The sequence below is a fragment of the Taeniopygia guttata genome, chromosome Z (genome assembly GCF_048771995.1).
Source record: "Taeniopygia guttata chromosome Z, bTaeGut7.mat, whole genome shotgun sequence".
NCBI classification, from domain to species: domain Eukaryota; kingdom Metazoa; phylum Chordata; class Aves; order Passeriformes; family Estrildidae; genus Taeniopygia; species Taeniopygia guttata.
This window is the reverse complement of record NC_133063.1, coordinates 67,721,196-67,740,288: the sequence shown is the minus strand read 5'-3', so window position 1 is coordinate 67,740,288 and position 19,093 is coordinate 67,721,196. Positions and strand designations below refer to the sequence as shown.

The following is a 19,093-nucleotide window of genomic DNA, read 5'->3' as shown; positions in this document are numbered from 1 at the left end:
GAAATGAACCTATTTGTCGGGCATATTTTTTCCTAGTTTTTATTTTGAATTGCTCTGGAAGTGTATTCCATCCATTAAGTCAGGCCTTTTAACAGCCAATACCTACAACATGAAAGCTGAGAGCCTGATGCATCACCTTTACAGGTGCACTGCTGCATCAGTATGTTGTTGATTATGCATTATGCATATCTAAGGATATATAAAATGTTATCTGAGTGTTAAATATAAAGTGCTGTCTGAGGCAAGATAAATACCACTTGCCGTACCAGTTCCAAGACTTGCTTCTTGAGAGCAGTAGTATTCTCTCTCACCAACAGATGTCAAACAGACAAAACTCCTTACGTTTACTTGACTTCACATTTCTAATTCCACAAATTTGGGGATTCTAGTGTGAGTACACAGACAGAAGAGGAACTTAAAAAGTAGATAGTCTTAGTTTAACTGTCCTTTGTAGGTGTATTTCTAAAAACATTGTAAAATGTAATTAATGGACCTATGATTTATTAATGATAAAAATCCTTACCTTGACTCATCAGCAGTTCTTGCAGAGTTGCAAGTTCCTGAAACCTTTATCCTAAGCATTTATATGCCTAGCATCTACCAAGCTTGTCAGGAAGCCATATGCTCCATTAAATAGTGCTGCAAATGTTCAGTTCAGCAGAACACAGAAACTAATTTCCAAATTTTTGTCCACAGGAATTCTACCAGTCTCAACTGGAACATCTTTAAAAAATACCTAGCTTCTTGCTGTTTCAATGATTGAAAGCTCTGATTTAGGATTTTTTTCTGTTAAAAAGCGGATTGGTAAATACAGAGCGAAAAAAAATTGGTAAAATGAAGATTTTTTTTTCTTTAATTTTTCTCTACTGAATACTCAGTTGTATGTTTAGTTTAGAAAGATGTAGATGTAGGAGCATTAAAAATCCCACCCCTTTCCTGCATCTAATCTCTGATTTCCCTGGCTTTGAAGATCTAGTAATTTTACCGTCCCATATTAGCTTCCTTCCTCTGAGGGTGTTTTCCTGTATTTTGTGTGATTATGTGTTTGATCTAATGCAGCATATTATTTCTCATAGTCTGCAGCTTTGAGAATTTTTGCAGCTTTCCATGGGAACACCCTTCATGTTTTCTGGCATGATTTTTCACTGTGAATGTCTATAGGCAGCATAAAGGCACATTCTGCATTTCTTGAGACTCCCAGTGATGATTATTTCAGAAAAATGTCAATAAGAAAAGAGTATGCTTAATTTTCAATGTACTTCTACTTACTTACTCTTTTGAATTGTTAGGAGCCAGAAAACAAGAAGAAAAAAAGAAGGTGCATCGAGCAATCTGCCATATTCCTACTATAAACTATTCGTACTATAAACTCTGTACAAAGTGAGCCCACATGCTAACAGAAACAACATTTGTATTTTCATTGCTAGTCTAGTACATAGAAAACACTGCAGTCTCTCTAAGCTTTTAGTGCTGGTCAGGATAAGTCCATCCTAGGCTATTTGTTCCCTAGCTAGAGGAATATAGAAAAGTAAATGGGGAAAGATTTCCTTTTCCAAAAACTGTACCAGGATATGGGAACATTTCTGCAAGCAAACATATTCCAGCTGTATTGTTAGGCTACCTTAAGACAATTGGTTTTGCTCTGCCAGCATGTTAGGTATTGCCTCCTGGTTTATTGTTTTCTCTTTTTTTTGGCAGCACAGTCCTGTTTTCAGCCTGAAGTTATTGTCTCACAGAGATTAAATTCTTTTATGTTCTTGATTTTTTGAAGAGCCAGACAGAAAACTGTTCATCTGTGCGCTCTGAAACCTACTTCATGAAACAGCATTTCTAAGGGTCAATAATATATGTAGTGCTGTATAAATGCAAGGAAGTACATACACACCATTACCTCTAAACTAGAGGTATGAAATCCAAGTTCAGGATTAAAAGTTTTGATAGTTCCCTTTTCTTCATGTACATTTTTGTCTCTTTTCAAATATATATCAGCAATTCTTACTCTATCTCATCTAAAAATCACTAATTTTAGATGTAATATGGATACCCAGGCTGAATAGGAGACAGCTTAGAGAATAGATATTCTTACATAAAAGAAAGGTTGATTTGGAGACTACATTAGAGTGCAGGCTAAGAGTATAAAAATTTCAGAGAGAATACTTAAGGGCTGAACTGTAGTGCTGCCATTTATGGTGGTGAATGGAACTAAGTCCAGCTGGTGGCTGGTCACTAGTAGTATTCCCCAGGGCTCAGTGCTGGTGCTGGTCCTGTTTAATGTCTTTATCAATCATTTGGATAAGGAGATAGAATTCAGCTCGGTCAGTTCACAGACAGCACCATCAGGCAGGAGTGCTGATCTGCTGTAGGGCAGGAAGGCTCTGCAGAGGGATCTGCACAGGCTGGATCATGGCCAAGGCCAGTGGTGTGAGGTACAACAAGGCCAGGGCTGGTCCTGCCCTTGGGTCACAGCAGCCCCAGGCAGTACCACAGGCTGGGGCAGAGTGGCTGCAGAGCTGCCCACAGGAAAAGGCCCTGGGGGTGCTGGTGACAGCAGCTGAGCATGAGCCAGCAGTGGGGGTCAATCTCTTCTGCAATCTCAGTCTCTTCTCAAGTGAACGGATAAGAGGAAGTGCCCTTAAGTTGTGCAAGGGGAGTTTCAGATTCAATATGAGAAAGATTTTTTCACTGAAAGTGTGGCTAGACATTGGAATAAATTTGCCAGGGAGATGGTGGAGTAATTCAAAGTATTAAAGAGGTGTCTGGATGTGGCACCTGGGGTGATTATGATGGTGCTAGATTGACGTTTGGACTAGATGATCTTGAAGGTCTCTTACAACCTTGATGATTCCGTGATTCTGTCCTTCAGATATATTTATGTACCAGGTTTTGAAGGGGTCAGTGCTGGCATATTTTGGCAGTTTATCCCATCTCCTTTATGCACTTAATGTAAGATAGAGAGATGTGCCATCAGAAAACAGGTGTTTTTTTGATCAGAAGGGTAACTGCTTTCACCTTGACACTTCTACACACATTGTTTGATTAATCTGCTTTGCTTTGGCTTGACTGGAATTAAAATTAAGAAAACTATCTTGCTTTAAGAAATATTGTTAAGTATGATAGTTGAAGCAATTGTTAAGTTCTTGGTAGTTGGTCAGATTGCTCCACTGTATGTCAGTTCTTACTTTCCATGTTATAAAACAGTTGATTCTGAAAACTCTAGGCGCACAATGAAAACAAGATTGGTAATACCCATTTTGCATAAGTCCCATCTTGAGATTTAGAATTCTTTGGACTTTCTTTCTTTCTTGTTTTCTTGTTTTTATTTATGCAAGAAATGATTTTTTTGTTATAATTTATAACAGGAATATTTACCAGTTAAGCACCTGGGGAAAAGAATGCACATCCATCTTATAAGGTGGTTAATTTTTGGTTCTTGAAAACACTGGCACATCACCCAGATAGTGAGAAGGTTTCTTGTATTACATGATAGGAGACAAGGAAAATAAGTTAAGACTAGGAAAGGTTTTCAAAGAACATACTGCTTAATGAAAGCATTCCTGTATTGTCTTGTCTTTCAACACATTACAAGAAGTAAAAGTATCTTTCAAGCATTTTGATATTTGACTACCTGTAAAGAGGGAAGCTTCAACATGATATTTTAACTTCCATTAAAATATTAGTATAAAAAAAATGTCCATCCTTAGATTAGCTGTTTCTTGGTCAGCAAGAAGAGAAAGATACTGGTAAGGCCTATTGAACCGAGATCCTATATTTTCCAAATAATACTCTTAATGTATAAACTGGCTGACGTTAGGTGCTGAGACAAGGATCAGTTTTGAATGGTAGTGTTGATCTGTTCTTGGTTTTGGGTTTTTTTACTTCTAGCCCAGCTGTCAGAAGATGTAATGAGACTTAGAATATTCCTAAACTTATCTCAGATCATATGCAAAAAAAGCACAATTCTAATCATGTAATGTTTTATTGTATATTTTCCAGAGTTGCAAAAGTAATGAAAGTTCCTGTGTATGAAACACCAGCAGGATGGAGGCATTTTTCCAATCTCATGGACTCTGGACGTTGTTCCCTTTGTGGTGAGGAGAGTTTTGGCACTGGTATGTAATACATAATCAAAAATTACCACAGACTTAATTTTTCCTGGATGCCTCAAGTCAAATCCCGAACAATCAGCAAATTAGCTCTGTCTTGTGCTGAAACAGAGAACTTTCTGTTGTTCGTATATTGAGGCTTGTCTTTTAAGTGTGGTGTTCAGCAATTTGAGGCATGAAAAATGTGGGAAATGGATATTCAGCAGAGGCAAGCAATCTTACTACTGTCCAGACAGCTTCTGGATGCACCTGTCATTCTCTTAAAAATAATGCAAAAAAGCCTCACTGGTTCCTTTGCAAGTCTTCACAGATTGCAGCAGCATTTGTAGGGATTTTGCCTATATGGAAGCCACATATTGTTTCCTAATGTGATTTGGTGTGGAAAGGATTGGTAACTCTGATGGTACATCTACAAAAACTGTTTCAGGCTTTCCCTTTTTGGAACATCACAATTGCTTACGTGTCAGATAAAACCACCATTAGAAGCAATTGCGTTACATGTGAGCATTTGTGTTTTCCCTTGGTATTTCTGCCTTATCAGTACCAAGAACCAATCAAATAACAGAATGCAGAATGAATGACAAATTTGAGCCATCAGAAATATAGTATTGACACTAAGAAATAGAGCAAATAATTGAGCTATGTGGTCTGTAAATGTACACAAATGTGGTATTAGTTTATAAGAATAACGGAATAAATTTCAGAGTGTTTATTTTTTTCTTTTCCTGGATTCTGGCACAGAAATTCTTCCTTTTTGTTTATCAGTAGGGCTATATTACAAGTCTTTGAAAAAGCACAGACCAGAATAACTTAATAATTTGTCTGGCTAATAGTTTATTCTATATTTTGATGTGAGTTATATGGAGTTCTCTATTTCGAATGTGTAATACCTTGGCTGCAGCTTTTTGTGGAAAAATAATTACCATGAAGTGAAACTTGATTACAAATTTAATTTTGCTTTAATTGATTTATGTAAAGTATTAAGTTTGTTTTTTAGGGTCAATTAGAGCAGAATGCTGCTTTCTAAAAAAATAATGATACCTTTAAGCAGCCATAGATATGGCACTTCATATATTATCTTCTTGTTTGCTGTATAGATCTGAATGGGCTATGATGCAAGAATCAAACATATGTTATGTTTCTTTGGGTTTTACATATAAAAAGGAAGAGCATTTAAATTTATAATGAAAGATAATTTTATTTTTGTTGTCAGTGGGAACCAATGTCCCATGGCAAACTGTACGTCTTCACTATTTGCTCTGAGTGGCACAGGTTTGTATTGCCTTGACTATATCTTTTGAATAGAAACTTCCTCTACAGTGTGTTCTATGAGGTTATTGGAGGAGATGTAATTTGGGGACAGAAGGGTAGGAAGATATTGTACCTTTCAGAATGTACTGCTATTTGTTGTTGGTGTGTTGTTGAACTGCGTCTCCATAAACCCATGTGGGGTGTGAACTGGGGAGTTTTCAACTCTCAGTGCTTTTTAATTCTTTTTCACTGGACCAGTTCTTTACCTCTTCCCTCTAAATACTGAAGTTCCTCTTGCTTATGCAAAACCAGATACTTTCATAAAATGTGGGTGGTTCTAAAGACATCAGTATGACCTCAGTAGCACACAAATTATTTGGAAGAAAACTCCTGGCTTCATCATCATGCTGAAGAAAGTTAAGTGAGGATTTGAACTAGAGGGAAACTTGTAAGAGTTTTGGTGAGTTCTCATATGTTGAAGTATATCAAGATACCTTAGCCTACAGAGTGCAGCACCTCCTACTTACATATAGGTATGTAAAACAAACAGGAGTGGCCTTTCTGTGCCCTATGCCATGACAAACCACTGCCACAGCTCTGTCTCTGCTTGGGGAGTTAGTATCCTAGACTCTCTTCGTCTAATGGTGTTGAGTAGGACTCTTTCAGATGCTGTCTGTTGAGGGAGAAAAGAAGCATCATTAGTTGTGCTCAGTAGAAGCTTTGAGTTGACTTGCCATTTAAATTTTATGGTGCAGTTATAAAAAAGGACAAACATCAGATTTCCCTTTCACATTGCAAAAGCATGTTCAGTCTTGCTAAGCAGGGTGTCCCAAGTACTGGTGGATTTTAGCCGTGGAGATGAGCCATATAGAAATGAAAATAAAGTGTTGATCAACTGTAACAGTGAGGACATTGTGATCTCTGTAGATCTAATTTAATTATCCTGAGTGTCTGATAGTATTTGAATTTGTGAAGATAAATACGCAGGGAGGTCAAGGAAGTGCCTCTAGGGTTTGACTGTTCTAGATAGGCAAGAAAATTACCCTGACTTTTCTCTTTGCTTGCCATTGACCTTTTTATTTGCTTGTATCTTTCAGTGAGGCCTTAAAACAATTGCCTTCTGTACTTATAGCCTCTCTTCCAAATTTGCAGGACCTTACTTCAGACTAGTCTCTACATTCCTTACCACTCTGTTCCTTATATTAATCTGGTTCTTCTATCCTACCATCAATTCTTCAGATTCCTTATAAATCCTGACTCTTGTAAATGAGTGCTTGAACATACTGCTGACCAGCATGGAGAGCTGGCCTACAGCATTATCTTGGCATCCTGGTATGCTGTGATCCGATTAACTTTGCTGTACTTGCAGAACTTCAGTGCAGACAGCCTCTTGACCTCCAGTTTTATCCAATTCCATGTAAAGACAAATCTGGACACTCGAGATTTGATTCCATGGGCATCCAGAGAACTTGAGCACAGGGTTTGAATTCCTCAGTTGATGTGTAGTTGCTGTGTAAAAAAGTAGATTTCCTAAAGATGTTGTGGAGTGTCCCTCACTGGAGATATTCAAGAACTGTGCCATGTGCTCTGGGATAAGCCTTCTTGAGCAGGGAGATTGAACCAGATGCTCTGTTGTGGTACCTTCCAACACAACACATTCTGTGATCCTGTGATACTTTTGGGGCAAATTATGTAATGACCATGATGTCTAAAGTTTGTTTTTCTCACTGCCTCATTTCCTTATCATCTTTCAATTCAGTGCAGATGTCTGAAAAGTGCCCTCATATGCCACAAGGTTTATTTTTAAGACATGTTCTGGTTTGTAGATGACCAGTACTTCAGCAATGTGATCTGTTTTTAGCTGTAAATACTTACCTTATTGCGAATCTTTTAGTAGTGTCCTAAGCTGTGTGACCCTCACATGTTTCTGCTAGTATTGGGCATTTGAATCAATTTTGCAGCTTTTGCCAAATCATATCTATTTAGGGAACTGAAATTTGGCATTTCTTTAGCTTTCAGCATGGAATATTTATGTAAGTGTATGATATAGTGATCAGAGTGGGAAATTTACAGCTCTGTGTATGAGAAAAAAGTTTTAGAAATCCACCTTCTGTCATCAAACTGCATTGGAAATCAATTGCTAGTGTGCCCAGGTAATAAAGCCCAGCTGAAATTCCCTAAGTAATACAGAGCCCTGGTTTTATAGCATAAGGGACTTTGGTCTGGCAAGTAAATAAAGCAAATTTTCTGCTATAAAAGGAGAAAAGATGTTGAAAACATCCCATCCAGCTGTATTTCCCAAACTTGTTTTCTGGCAGCTGATCTTGGAGCTAAACCAATGCTTTAAAAACTTCTTCCATTTTTGTAGCAGTGTGGGGAGCTTGTCAGATGAGGTTAGTAGCTTTCTGGTTCTGTGACTAATACCCAGCGCACAGTTCAAAGGAAGGCCTCGGCAATAGCAATTAGTTTATAAATTTCATCAGCAAGTTATTAATCAGGATTAGGGGAACTGTGTGGCTGATTTATCTCTCTTAGTTTAAGCCATTTCAGTAATTGCTACAACTTTCATAAATTTGCTTGTTTCATCTCCAAATTCCCAGATTCTATTAACATCAACCCCCTTCTCCTGAAAGATTATATTCTCCACTAGTTCTTCTTCCACATAAAAATCTGTGGTTGCTGACATGAATGAAAGCCACAAAGGAGCTATTTGGTTGTCTGTTGCAGTAATACAAAACTAAAATAATCTTATTAACCTGAAAAAAATAATCAGATCAGAATGCCCCTAAATCTCCATTTGCCTAAAATATTGCTAAGTTTCAGCTTGATGATAAATTTGTAAGACTTAAGTATGTGCAAACAAAATTATTTGGTGTGAGTTTGTCAACTCTGTGATTTTCTTGTTTTAAAATCACATTTACAGAATGCAGTATTATAGACTGGGATTACTAAATTAGTGGAAAACAATTACCTTTTATTCATGCATATGACCCACAAGGTTTCCCTTCCCTATCAGAATTGGATGTCTGAGATACAGACAAAGCTAGACAGCTTTCACATAGTAGAAAAATCATAATATGAACATATTTGCAAGATTTTGCCTTTTTTCTCAAGCTACTGCCTCTGAAATTTTTTCTTCAGTTTAAGGCTGTGTAAGTGAAGTACTTCTCTATGAATGGGAGCACACTCTGTGTTTTGCCCAGGTTATTTACTCTTGAGTCTGGACATAGCAATTTACTGCCGTTAAAAAAAAAAACTTCTCCTATTGTTATATGGAGAAATAATGAATTAACTTAAAAATAAGTTGTTGAAACACTTGCAGTTTTTATAATTTCCTTTGCCAATGGCAAATTAAATAGAGAGGGTTAATCTGTTGTCTCCTTCTGCTTCAGCTCAGTAATTCATTAATTCCGGGATGTTTCAATTAAAAGTAGCACTGAGAATCATCCTGAGGTTACCCAGAGTCCCGAGAAAACTGGAGGCGGTGTTAGTATTGCAACTTCAGGAATACAGACCTGTGAGGTACCTTTTTCTTCTTCCCTTTGCACAGGACAGATCTGCCTCTGCAAATTAACTGGGTCTGTGGAGCAAAGAATGATGTTAGCTGAACTGAGGCAGCAGAGTAAACTCTCTCCCTAGAGTTTCTACAATGAGAATTGGGCAGTAGGACCAAGCTGAGACAGAGCAAGCAGAGACATGTGCAGATAGATGACTGTTGGTAGGTGAAAATCAGAATAATGAAATCGCAGAAATAGATTTTAATTTGCTGAAAGAAGGGAGGGCAATAAGTACAATAACATGTATGTATGCAGTAACCAAGCTGATAGGTGTTCTTAGTTAAAATCCATTAATACTAACAAACTGAAGCACTTCCTGGGCACACAAGATTATTGTCCTTGTCCTTGTATCAGGTTAGTATTTTTAATTGGTGATTTTTGGTTCTGAAACAGAATCAAGATACCCAGATCCTAGGTATCCGGGCTTTTATCTCCGGATTACCTTCTCCCATTGCTTTCTCTTTGCAGAGAAGAAACAGTATATCCTCTGAGCAACATGGAAGGACAGACAGCATTCCAAATCTACTAAATGTATATGAAGAAAATACATTCAGCCCTCCTCATATAGATTTATGCACTTAAGCCATACCAGAACAAAGTTCAGAATACAGCCAAGATATCTTCAGAAATGCTTTTATCCCTGTTTCACTAGAACGTTTTGGTTCAGTGAAATGTACTTAAAGTATTTGCTGAATCAGAATGCATCTCTTTAATGTTCAGCTTAGCCTGTTGCTCTATTGTCATGATGTAGACAGTTTTGCTGAAGGACTGCAGAGTTCTTCACTATATGATTTGTTGGCCTGAAGTCTGCTGAGTGTTATGTAACAGGAGAATAAATGGTCGTTCATATTGGAACAAATTGCTGAAGGGTTCCATGTCTCCACTTCTTAAGTGTCTGTTGAGACACTTAAGTAATTTAAATGGCTGGTGATAATCAGCAGCAGAGATGACATTTTACACAAAATGGAATTTTTATTGTGCTAAGAATGAGTGGCTGAAAGGAGAGGCATGCAGATGCCTGCAGGTTAGGAGGGAAAGGGACAGAGATGTTGGCGTGAGCCTGCTGTTACAGGGCCCAGCCTGGCCCCTGGGGCTCCCTCACTCTGCCCAGGAGCAGCACCAGGGCTGTCAGCCCCTGCCCCAGCAATGCTGCAGCAGGGCCAGTGCCCAGCTCCCCACCATGCTGGGCCAGGGGTCCCCCAAAGCCAGGCCTGTCCGTGCTCCCACGTCCTGGCCCGGCACTGCCCTGTCCCATCCCCGGGAAGTGCCTGGTGCCGGAGCTGGGGCTGCCCTGCTGGGGGGCTGGGGCTGGACAGGCCCTGGCTGCTCATGCCCTGCTGCTCCAGTCCCTGAGCCTCCCCAGCCCCTGTGGTGATTGATGATTTTCCTTGATGTTGGAATACATGGAGGAGGAACAATATACCCTCAGGGAAAGTGAAAGCTCTATTCTAGATTTCTCTTTTTTTGTTGGAGGGGCAGAGGCCTGCACCATTATCTGGGGTCAGACTCGGCTTTGGTGACAATGACTGTGACTCTTCTGCCTGCTTTGCCTACAAGTTAGCTGTCTTTATTATCCATAGAACATATTGCTGGTGTTCCTGAGAAGATATCCTTAAGATGATCTAGCATATTACTTCAGTGAGGGAGTAGAAGAGATGAGAGGTGACCTTTAAGGTCCCTTCCAGCCTAGACAATTCTGTGGTTCTATGCCTGAGTGTCTGAAGGACTGACTTGCTGTAGAGGGACATTTGTTTTCCTTTCTTATCAGAAGCTATTTGCAAAGCTTTGAGAGCTCATAAATAACCCTGCCCTTTTTCATCTGACTGGTTGGCACTTCATGCTTTCACAGTACAGGAGCAGGGATCAGAGTGAGCTGCGGCTCCTCTTGCAGCAGCTCCTCAAGCACCAGCCTTAGACTCTGGCTGCTGTAATCGAACACTGCTGCTGCAGAGGGTTTGCAGATTACAGAACAAGTAGCAAAAAAGAGATATTCTTACTATCAGGACAGCTACTTTGCAAATGTGAAGACATGTTACTGTCTCAGCCCTCAAGTCCATCTACAGTGTTCTTGTTTTCTGTAATACCTAACACACAGACATAAACAAAATCTTCATGATCTTTATCCTCATCATCAAGTTAAAGAATTATTCCTATACAACTTCTATATTGTGCTGAATAGTTATTTGCATTTCTTTAACCCTATGGTAGTTAATGTTAAGATTGATGTTAGATAAAGAGTGTTGAGGCTGAATGTAACACAAGGAGCATAAAAATGGCAGGCAGATCTGTGGCAGACCCAGGACAATGGGCTCCTAGAAAATCCATATAAGCAAAGGCTGCTGATTATTGCTCTCTTCCAGGAAGAGAGATTGCAAGCTCAGGGTAACAGCAGTGACTGACCCTAGGAATCATGGTGTCTCTCTGCACATCTTGTTATTTTCCTTATATGTCTTTAATATGTTGACAAGTTTTCACAGGGTTAACAGCTTCAGTGCATCAATTTATATTATGGGAACTGTCCTCTGCCATTAGCAAAACACTACTATTTTGACAGATGGCTGGCTGTGTGGACCTTCAGGCTGCTATGTAAAGCCAAGCCATCAAAGCAGTCTTGCTGCAACAGGATTTTTGTATTTGAGGAAGGAGAGTATTTCAGGAAACAGGTTTTCAGCCTAAGAGTTTTTAGATTCCTCTCTGATGGATTTTGTTAACTATATTATAAAGTCAGATAATTCAGTTTGTTGCCTCCATAATCAGTAGGTACTTCATGAAGTAAACAAAACTTCTGAATTACTGCACTTGCTCTGTACTCATTGTTTAAATAATGTGTGACTAGACAGAAAACCCTAAGGCTGCAGCCAACAAACTTTAACCAAATTTAGTATTATTATGCCAGAGCAATGCCTACATGTTTGATACCTCTTCAAGTTTCTTGAGTCTGTTAGCTTATATAATTGCCATCAGTATTTACTGAGTGCCAGCAGTGTTGGCTCTTACTTAGATCTGAGACTACAAGTTAAATCATGTAGGGTATTCCAAAACTGTTGCTAGTCTTCATTGCTGGAACAATTTCTCTCTTCATAAATACAAACCTATGAAGGGATCTAGATAGGAGCATCAAGTCTTCTTTAGCACTGAGTGGTATGAAGAAATATAAAAAAGGGAACAATCCCACTCTCTGGTTTGCTTGGTTTTTCTCCCCCCTCTGGAGGAATCTTTTCAAGCACTTGGTTTTGTCCTGACTGGGGGTTATGAACATTCTAGAAATTCACAATTTTTGTGGAATGGGAAATTCTTTCTTTGCAGTTTGACATCTGCAGATGAACATCTGCAGAGATAAGGAGATGCTGTTGAGCTTGGCTCTCATAAAGGAGAACATTCTGGCTCATGGCTAGGGTTTGCATATCTAGCCCACTTCTGGGAAACAGCAGCAGGGATGTGCAAACGTATATCAGTAAGAAGGAATAATGACTACAAATGTTTTCATACTGCTATTGTTTCTATTCAAGTGCTTGTACATATTTTTATTTTACTTTAAAAGTATAGGCTTTGTCATGCATAAATAAGAGATGCTAAGAGGTCACATTTGAAACATTAGTTCTGGTTTTCTATCTGAAACATATCAGAGGTGCTGGGGCTAGTACTATGGATTACTGTTATGTGACATACACAGTTAAATGCAACATTTTTCCAGCCTTACCTTGTTTTCTGATTTGCAGTGACACTGAATAATGTGCTTAATGTCTGTCTCTTTAGGGTCTGACCACCTTCGCGAGAAAGATGGACTGTGGGCTGTGCTGGTTTGGCTTTCAATTCTAGCAGCTCGAAAGCAGAGTGTGGAGGAGATTGTCAGGGATCACTGGGCAAAATTTGGCCGGCACTACTACTGCAGGTGAGAAAAATGAGGAGAAGGGACTTAAGCAGCTGATAGGAGAACTCTGCTACAATCATTGCTTGTTTAGATGTGCTCAGCTGCACTTAGGGTTGCATTCACTGTGCCTACAGAATGAAAATGTGCCACAGGTTATCACTGTTTTGTAGACAGGTTTTTCCAGAGGACTAAGTGTCAGGAAAAGGAGCAATGTGTATATGTCACTGCTAGCATATGAGTAATTGAATTTTTAAATATTGAATGGCAGAAAGATTTGAATTATTTACTTGTGGAACATATAGGTGCAGCTTGTTACATGATGTTGAAAAAGAAACATTAGCCCAGCAAGATTTCCTCCTGCATTTTTTTCTGTAAGTGCCTCCATGTGACATTGTTTAGTGAGAACTGAAACCTATGCCTGCTTCCAGTTCAGGATAACTCCTCCAAAGACACCAACATTTACTTACTTTTATTAAGGTCTTAATATGGTGAGTTCTAGCTGTCATTTTCATCTTTGCTTCTGCCTCTCTCTTAATCCAGACTTAATCTAGAGGAGTTCACAATTTGTGAGATCTTTTGCACGCAGCTGTTCCTCAGGACCTTTTGCTAAGTTTTCTCTGTTTCACTTATCTGTTGAGCACTGCACTGATTGTGTCATTAAGTTTTGAAAGCTAGATGTGTATTTTCTATGCAGCTTTAGAAATTGCATTTTCTAGATGCTTTCTGTTGATTTAGAGTCAGGTGGCCAGCATAGAACTGTGGTTGCACACATGTAATGGTTAGATGGCACAGGACTTGAATATGTGCGCTGGTTTCATTTGCAATCGGTACTTCAGTGGTTCACTTCTGATTTTTGAAGTAAGCAGTAAATTGCTAATTGTGAGTATATAGAGCTCTCTGAAAGCAGGATTGTCTTCTCAGCTCTGGGGACTTATTTTCTGGTTCTACCTTTTTTTGATATATGTGCAAGGTTTGATTACGAAGCATTGGAACCCAGAACAGCGTATTTTATAATGAGAGACCTGGAAGCTTTGATCACTGACAAATCATTCAGCCATCAGCAGTTTGCTGTGGGTAACAATATCTACAGCGTGGAAAGAACAGACAGCTTTGAGTACATAGATCCTGTGGATGGCACTGTGACCAAAAGACAGGTATGACTGTAGTGATGGATTAGCAAAGTTTTGCAGCTGTCATATTGTCTCCAACAGTGCTGTTTCTGAAGTTCAGCTGGCAAGACTGTCCATTTATTTATGGGATGGTGTTTCCTTTGCTGTGACAGATACTGCATTTCCTACTTAAGATCAGCTCAGTCTGGATAAGATAATCCACCTTTAGTTTATCTTGTGCTTGCTGTACATAACTGGAGACAATAGTGTCACAGTGAGCATAGGATGGGATGAAGTCCCTGTTGAAAGCAATGCATGTATAGGGAGGGTTCCTTTTCCAGAACAGCAGAAAATATCATATAGAAAGATGGTCTTTCCTTTTTCTATTTTCTATCTGAAATCTCCACTGGCTACACATTACAAAAAAAAAAAAAAAAACCAAAAAAAAACCAACCAAACAAACAAAAAACCCCAAAAAACCCCCAGCAATTCTTGTTCTTGGCGACCCACAGGATTTACATAACTGAGATGCAATATCTATTGTAGGCAGTAGCATGCAGAAGACTTTAGAGGGTTGTAGCCTATGGAGGCATATTTGACTTCCCTAGCCCAAATTACCAGCTCCTTCTGGACTCTATTTATACTTAATTTCTTGGTTATCAAGAACTATAGTTCAAACTGAGCCTTCAGTATTTGGAAATCCATGATGTGCTTGAAAGTAACCATGTACTTTTACCAGGTGTAAATTTATATTTATAATAAATTTATTGTAACTTGAATATGAGCTGTGACTCCTATTACAGTTTGTCCTGATTTTATGTTGTTTATGTTTTTATGGTCCTAGTTTCTCTCGTTTTTAAATTACTTGACGTAAACAGACCCTAGGAAATGATATTACAAGCCATTAAAACTGTTGTCATGCCTTTCTGCTCAGAGTCTTTGTAGTTTCCATTCAACATTGCATTCAGAATATATGAGCAGCCTATCTTGCCACTGAGCTACTTCCTTGTTTTGTATTAATTTTGAAATAAGATATGAGAATATTGTCATATCCAAGTCTAGTGGAAAATTACAGACATGGCAAACTCATGACCTTTGTAGTTCAAAAAGCAGCTTGTGAATTTTAATTGCATTTTTCTTTCCCTTAATTTTTTTGTCCAAAGCACTTACTCTATATGGGAATATAATTGCTAATCATATCACCATGTAACACAAACAGAGAAACATGACTTGGCTTGTTCTCAGACAGACTCTGAAGGGGAGCCCATAAAACCAGAAAGCATGTCTTTTTCATAGGGAGTAGCTCCTATTTATTCAGATTACAGTTCAACCAGTTTGTCCTTTAGCAAGGACACATTCCTAGCTTGATATGTCTGCAGCCTCAGTGGGACTTTCCAAGCACACTAAATTGGAGAGGATATTGTTCTATGGAAATGAAACAACAGTTCACTGCTGCCATTTTCCTTGAGTAGCTTGCTCATTATCTAAATGCAACTATCTCTTTCAGACTATCATAGGCATTGTGGATTTTTCAGCTACATGTTCAGGAGTATGTGCCAGGTTTTATTCCCCAGAAGACAGGGGAGAGAAATTTATATTCAGTGTAACTGCAATGTCTCATAAATAAGAAGATAATGGTAATGGTAATTATTCAGTGTCAATAAACAACATATTCAGAAAACAAACACAGCAATGAGAAAATAGGCAACAAACAATACACACAGACTGTTGCTTCTAATTAATTCTGTTTATTGAAACCCATGAGTATTGTTTATCTTGCTGCAATAATGAGATTTACAATCAAATGAAACATTCTGTTGTTCTTGAAGATTTCTAATTTTAAAGCTGTATTGTGTTTTTGCACACATCAGCACATAACAATGCTGCTCCTGAGGGTCCAGCAAGCCAGGAATGGGATCAGTGGCATTTTTGTGTAAAATTTAAATTATAAGGATGAGAGGTAAAAGTTGGCCATTTTATTAAGAGACAAAAGGCTCCAGGGAGACCTTTTTGTGACCTTTCAGTACTTCAAGGGAGCTTATAAGAAATATGAGGATAATTCTTTTAGCAGAACCTGTTGCAGTGTAGTACAAGTAGTAATGGCATTAATCTAAAAGAGTAAATTTAGACTGGATGTAAGGAAGACTTTTTTTACAATGGGAGTGATGGGACAGTGGAACAGGTTGTCCAGAGAGATGGTGGGTGCCCCATCCTTGGAATCATTCAAGGTCAAGTTGGATGGGGTTCTGAGCAACCAGATCTGATTGAAGATGTCCCTGCCCACTGAATGAACATGATGACCTGATAACATCAGGATTAGATGACCTTTAGAAGTTCTTTCCAACCCAAACTACTCTATGATTCTGTGATTATCAAACAGTGCTTTATATGGTACTAAAGATGTTTTGGCATATATCTGAGAAAACAAAGGTTTTGCTTAGGTTTTACTTATACTTTAGAATATTGACACACTGCATTTCCAACATCAGTGTCTTGTCAAACTGTTGATAAAACTGGAAAAATAAAATGCATTTATTTTAATTCTCTCATTTTTTAATGGTTTACTGCCCTTTAAACAGAAGTAGCAAGGATCTGAGTTTGTGCACTAGACCTTTGACAGCAGAAGGACAAAGGGGAAGAAAAGTTTAGTGGCTTATCAGAGGTTGTACTTAGTCTAAGGATACTATTTATATAACGGGAACTAGAATATGTATTAGTGCACAGCTGGTAGAATATTGCAACACTACAACTATTTATCTGTGCAGTTTAGTCCTCTGGCCTTAATGGCCTTCCTATACAGAAACTGTGGATCCAAGAATATGGCCTGTGATCTGTAAAAAAAAGTGTTCATATATGCAGTAAAACAGGGAGGGGGAGAAAAGAAAAAAAGATGAGAAGATGGCAGCAAAGAGCAAATTTTTAGTTAAGTAATGAATTAATCAATCCTCTTTATTACGTACATAGTTAATGTGCATTAATTAATATACTTGAAATCAATTAACACCTTAAGTTTTCCAAATTGTACTAGACTTACTGAAATTCTTGCAGCCATATATTGGTGTGTAGTATTTGAGGGGTAGCAGCGGGTCCTGTCTCTTATATTCACTACTGACAACTGTTTTCTGGTGCAGGGATTCTGTAGCTGTTTCGTAGGCCACCTACTTTTAGTGATCTTATACCTATTTCTCAGGCCGTTGATTTTGTGCTCCACCATGCAGAGTAAGAGCAAATCAAGTAAAAGAAATAAAAACATCAGTAATATTTGTTATTAGGAGTAGGAGGGAATGCACAACATCATTTCTAGTGTTCAGAAGGGAAAAAAGAGTGTGTTGTCCAAAGTTGTGGGGAAAAAAGAAGAATGGGATCCAGAAGACTCTTCACTTTTATTTTGGCGCAGTGGCTGGTGATTTGTTAAGGTACTGTGACCTTACATATATCATATTCCTTCTCCTTTCCTAGGGCCTGCGGATTATTTTTTCAGATGCTTCCAGGCTCATCTTCAGAATGAGTGCTTCTAGTCATGTGAGAGCTACTCTGCGGATCTATGCAGAGAGTTATGAAAAGGATCCTAGCCAACACAATCAGGAACCACAGGTAATGCAATAGGATTGTAGTAAGTTTGTAAGTAGAGCACTGACTTGGTAATAGCAGTGGCCAGGGGTTTTCATCTTTGATCAGAAGCAACACTCAATGCTTTAACCCATGTACTGTGTTTGTAGATGATTTCCTTAGTTTTGTAAGTGTACACCTTTGAGGAAGGATCAGCAGTTTTAATATATATTGGTGTAATATCTAACACAACAGGAATGTCAAGGGCTGAGATACCTCGTGTTAAATGCTGGACAATGACTTCGAGTCTGTTAAGAGAAGTAATTCTAGTTAGAATCTTATTCGGATTTTTTTTAGAGTTGTGATTTGATTTATGGAACAATATTTTAAAAATAAGATAACCATTTTTGAAGCAGATTATCTGAGAGCCATTTAATTAGGGCATCCCAAGGATTCTTCACAATCAGAGTACAGTTAGAAAATATGGTTACCAGAGTCTAAACAATGTAGGGATTTCTTGTAAAGGAAAGACTTGCAGCTGTATAAGAATTATCTCATATCATAACCAGACTTTTTCCTAAGAAGAGTGAAGGTTAAGAGCAAGTTGCTGGATTGTCCAGCAGATGCCTTATACAATTAATAAAATAAATCACACTTCACACTCTCAGGTTCTTCTCAGTAAATGTTCTTTATGCTGTGATATACAAGAGAGGACTAAGGATATTTCATGAAAAAGAAGTTAAGCATTTGGCTTGTAGTAAATCAAACTCTATAGTTTTAAGTCTCATGTAGCTGTGTCTTCATGACTGGAATGCAAATGCAAATCCACCAAAACACATATGCTGTCAAATGAATTTGAACCCAGGTAAGTGTTTGATGTTTCACCAGATTTTGACCATAAACTTAGTGAGTTTCTTCCTATGCTATTAAACAGTCATGCATCTGTCATGAAAAGTATTGCAGTTGTCACGCAAATGTTGCAGATCCCATGTCTGCAGATATGATCTATTAAATTATACTTGCATTTGCTTGAGAGAGGTGCATGAAATCTCACCAGAATACAATGTCCAGGGAGCAGCAGTAATCGATCTGCTTCAGAAGGCAGTAGGAGCCAGGCATCCAGACCTGCTGCACCACAGGCTGTGCCCTCCTTGTCCAGGGGACAGTCCTACAGCAGGAAAGTGAGGAGGACAGGGCAGCTCTCTGGTAGCAAGCTCCCTCAACAAGTGATGGATCAGATGCAGGGTTCTGGGGCAGCAGAAGATGGTACCAGAGACAAAGCTGGAGACAAGGATGAGTAGACCTACTCAGGAGACAGGATCAAAGTCAAAACTAGAGACAAGATATCTATCCAAGCACTCTTTCAGGGAAAGAAGCTGCCTGTAGCATGGGCCTGAGGTCCACCCAGGCAGCAGAGGCAGAGATAAGGCTAGAGACAAGCACTTCTACAGCTTAGCCCAGGCAGGGAACAACACCCTGGGATGGGTGGTAATGAGCCTTGGCCAGGGTGCAGGTGAAAGTCCTCAGGGGATCCTAAGCAGGCCAGTAGGGCTTATGACTGCTCTTGAGGATTTCAGAGTTTGGTCTTCTATTCAGCACACCAAAAGGGTCTTTTCTTCCCAAGGACAGGAAAAAAGGCTGGAAGGGACTTTT

At 38.8% G+C, this 19,093-nt stretch overlaps 1 protein-coding gene across 2 annotated transcripts in view; it reads left to right on the top strand.

Annotated features, from left to right (window-relative positions):
* The window catches only part of PGM5 (phosphoglucomutase 5), a 69,207-nt gene that overhangs the window by 40,144 nt on the left and 9,970 nt on the right, over positions 1-19,093 (top strand). For both annotated transcript variants that reach the window (XM_072922376.1, XM_032744124.3), the window contains 4 exons: positions 3,994-4,109; positions 12,668-12,803; positions 13,753-13,936; positions 17,351-17,485. In XM_072922376.1, the coding sequence (XP_072778477.1) occupies positions 3,994-4,109; positions 12,668-12,803; positions 13,753-13,936; positions 17,351-17,485 (571 nt within the window). The remainder of the gene's footprint in view (positions 1-3,993; positions 4,110-12,667; positions 12,804-13,752; positions 13,937-17,350; positions 17,486-19,093) is intronic.